The 2439-nt window shown below is 58.4% G+C and overlaps 1 protein-coding gene across 1 annotated transcript; it reads right to left on the reverse strand.

The window, feature by feature from the left end:
- Window positions 1-317: 317 nt before the first annotated feature.
- CLDN14 (claudin 14) lies at window positions 318-1228 on the reverse strand. The gene has a single exon (XM_065876732.1). The coding sequence runs from the start codon at window positions 1112-1114 to the stop codon at window positions 404-406; it is 711 nt and encodes a 236-aa protein (XP_065732804.1). The 5' UTR covers window positions 1115-1228; the 3' UTR covers window positions 318-403.
- Between the last annotated feature and the right edge of the window lie 1211 nt (window positions 1229-2439).

Here is a 2439-nt window from a genome sequence, read left to right on the forward strand (position 1 = left end):
TAGCAGACAAGAAGAAGGGTCTGGAAACAGACACGGATATTGTCAGTTTCAGAGACAACCTCATCCAAAAGGTTTATTCCTGGCTTGCAAACAAACCCCACTGACCAAACTCCCAAGTCGCTTTTTATTCACCTGTCATTAAATCACCCACAGAAATACATATAATAAATACAAAATCAGGAAGGTTTTTTTTTTTTTTTTTTTAGTCTTTGGTATGTAGCGCTTTTCTCCTCAACTTCTTTCCCCGCCTTCCCTTCATCCTAAGCCCATTTCCTCAGGTTCACATTATTCCTTTGGACACCAAAGCAGCCCAGAAGTAAACTTGGTGCCCGGACCTTGAAGCGGTCGGCAGCCTGGGTCCCGGCGCCTCTTGGGGGCCTGGGGAGGGACAGGCCGTGGGGACTCACACATAGTCGTTCAGCCTGTACCCGTTGTGCGAGGCCGAGGTGGCCGACGGGGCCCGATTGTCCTTGTAGGCGTCGGGGGGCCGGTAGGAGGGCGCGGTGGCCGTGCCGGACCGGGGCTGAGCCTGGTAGGGCCTGGAGGGCGCCTCGTCCTGGCAGGCCAGGAGGAGCAGCGTGCCGCCGATGAGCGACAGGGACGAGGAGATGAAGCCGAGGTACAGGGCCTGCCCGATCTCGAACTTCATGCCGCTGGGCAGCAGCGGGTTGTAGAAGTTCTGCACCACGTCGTTGGTGGTCCAGGAGACGGCCACCATGCAGAGCAGGCCGGCCAGGATGAAGAACACTCCGCCCAGCACGGCGAACGTGGTCTTGGCGGGGGTGCCCTTGGCGCAGCGCGTGCACTTCATGCCGACCACGGCGCAGGCGCAGGCCACGCCCGACAGCAGGCAGGAGATGACCATGAGCGCGCGGGCCGCCTGCAGGTCGCGGGGCAGCGCCAGCAGCGAGCGGTAGATCTGGCACTGGTAGATGCCCGTGCTGTGCCACACGCACTCCATCCACAGCCCCTTCAGGTAGGACACGGCCGTCAGGATGTTGGTGCCCACGTGCGCCGTCCGGCGCCAGTGCGGCAGGATGGTGGTGATGAGTGTGCCCACCATGCCCAGGAAGCTGAGCAGGAAGCCCATGAGCTGCACGGCTGCGCTGGCCATGACCTTGCTGGCGGTTGCCGCTCGCTCAGGCGACCGCAGGAGTCCTAATGAAGCCGGGAGGCGGGGCGGGGGGAGAGGAAACGGGTTAACGATTATCTCGATGCATTTATTTCTGCCGCCGAAACGGCGATTTCCATAGGCAGTTGGTACCACGATTAACATGTTTTTAAAAGCAGTTTCTGAGACTTGATTGGGTGAACGAACGAGCGGCTCGCCTAAGACGCTTTCCCTGGAAGGCCAGAGCTAGGAGGGGTGACAGCCGACATCTGGCTGGGCTGTGCTTTCCCGGGACCCCAGGGAAGGACACTCCAGAGACCCCACTTCTCTCAGTACTTACCAACCCCATGTGGGAAGTTTTGTCTTGTGTCTACCCTCAGACACTGCTGCATTTGAGTCTCACTTCATTCTGTTTGATCAGTAATCACTAAGGTTGTTAAATCAACAAATGGACCGGCAGGTCTTAAGGCGTGTGCTGTTTATGACTTAGAAGATAGCTTAGACTGCCTGTCAGGATGAAACATTTTCTGAAAGTGGGAGACTTCCCTATGTGCTCATAGGAGGGGGTTTGGCACCATAGGCGGGTCAGACGCTGCCTTCCAGAATCCCAGATGTGACCTTAGAGATTATCCACTGACGCCAGGGGAGAGGAATGACCAAGGTCATCAACTCCTTAGGTGCTGCAGCCAGGACCACGAACCAGTGACCCTCCCCTGCGGGCCGGGTACCTCCTCTCACACCACTCTGAAGAGGGGTGGGCTTATTACAAGACAGGCTGCTACTGAACATTGTAACCATGGCAAAATCTCAAACACTTCTTGGGGAAAAGGACCCAGCACGTACGTGGTGTGTAGTGCCAGGCGTATCGGGGATACTCGGGAAATATTGGGAGGGGGGAAGGAGAGAGTCGGGGAGTGGGGGAGGGAGGAAAGGAGGATGGAAGGGGGAGAGGAAGGAAGGGGGAAAGGAAGGGAGACCAGAACTGCCCGAGTGGACACCACTAACTCCTCTCTGCTGCTGGGAGCAGAGTAAGGGGCAGAAGAAGAGAATCCCACCCTCTGCGTGACTCGGGGCCTCTCTGTCTTCAAAACAAGGGAGCTGGGGGCTTCCCTGGGGCGCAGTGGTTGAGAGTCCGCCTGCCGGTGCAGGGGACACGGGTTCGTGCCCCGGTCCGGGAGGATCCCGCATGCCGCGGAGCGGCTGGGCCCGCGCGTCCGGAGCCTGCGCTCCGCCACGGGAGAGGCCACAACAGTGAGAGGCCCGCGTACCGCAAAAAAACAAACAAACGAGGGAGCTGGACTTCGTGGCCCCGGAGTGTCTTCTGATTC

Source organism: Phocoena phocoena, chromosome 4, assembly GCF_963924675.1.
Source record: "Phocoena phocoena chromosome 4, mPhoPho1.1, whole genome shotgun sequence".
In the NCBI taxonomy this organism is placed as follows: domain Eukaryota; kingdom Metazoa; phylum Chordata; class Mammalia; order Artiodactyla; family Phocoenidae; genus Phocoena; species Phocoena phocoena.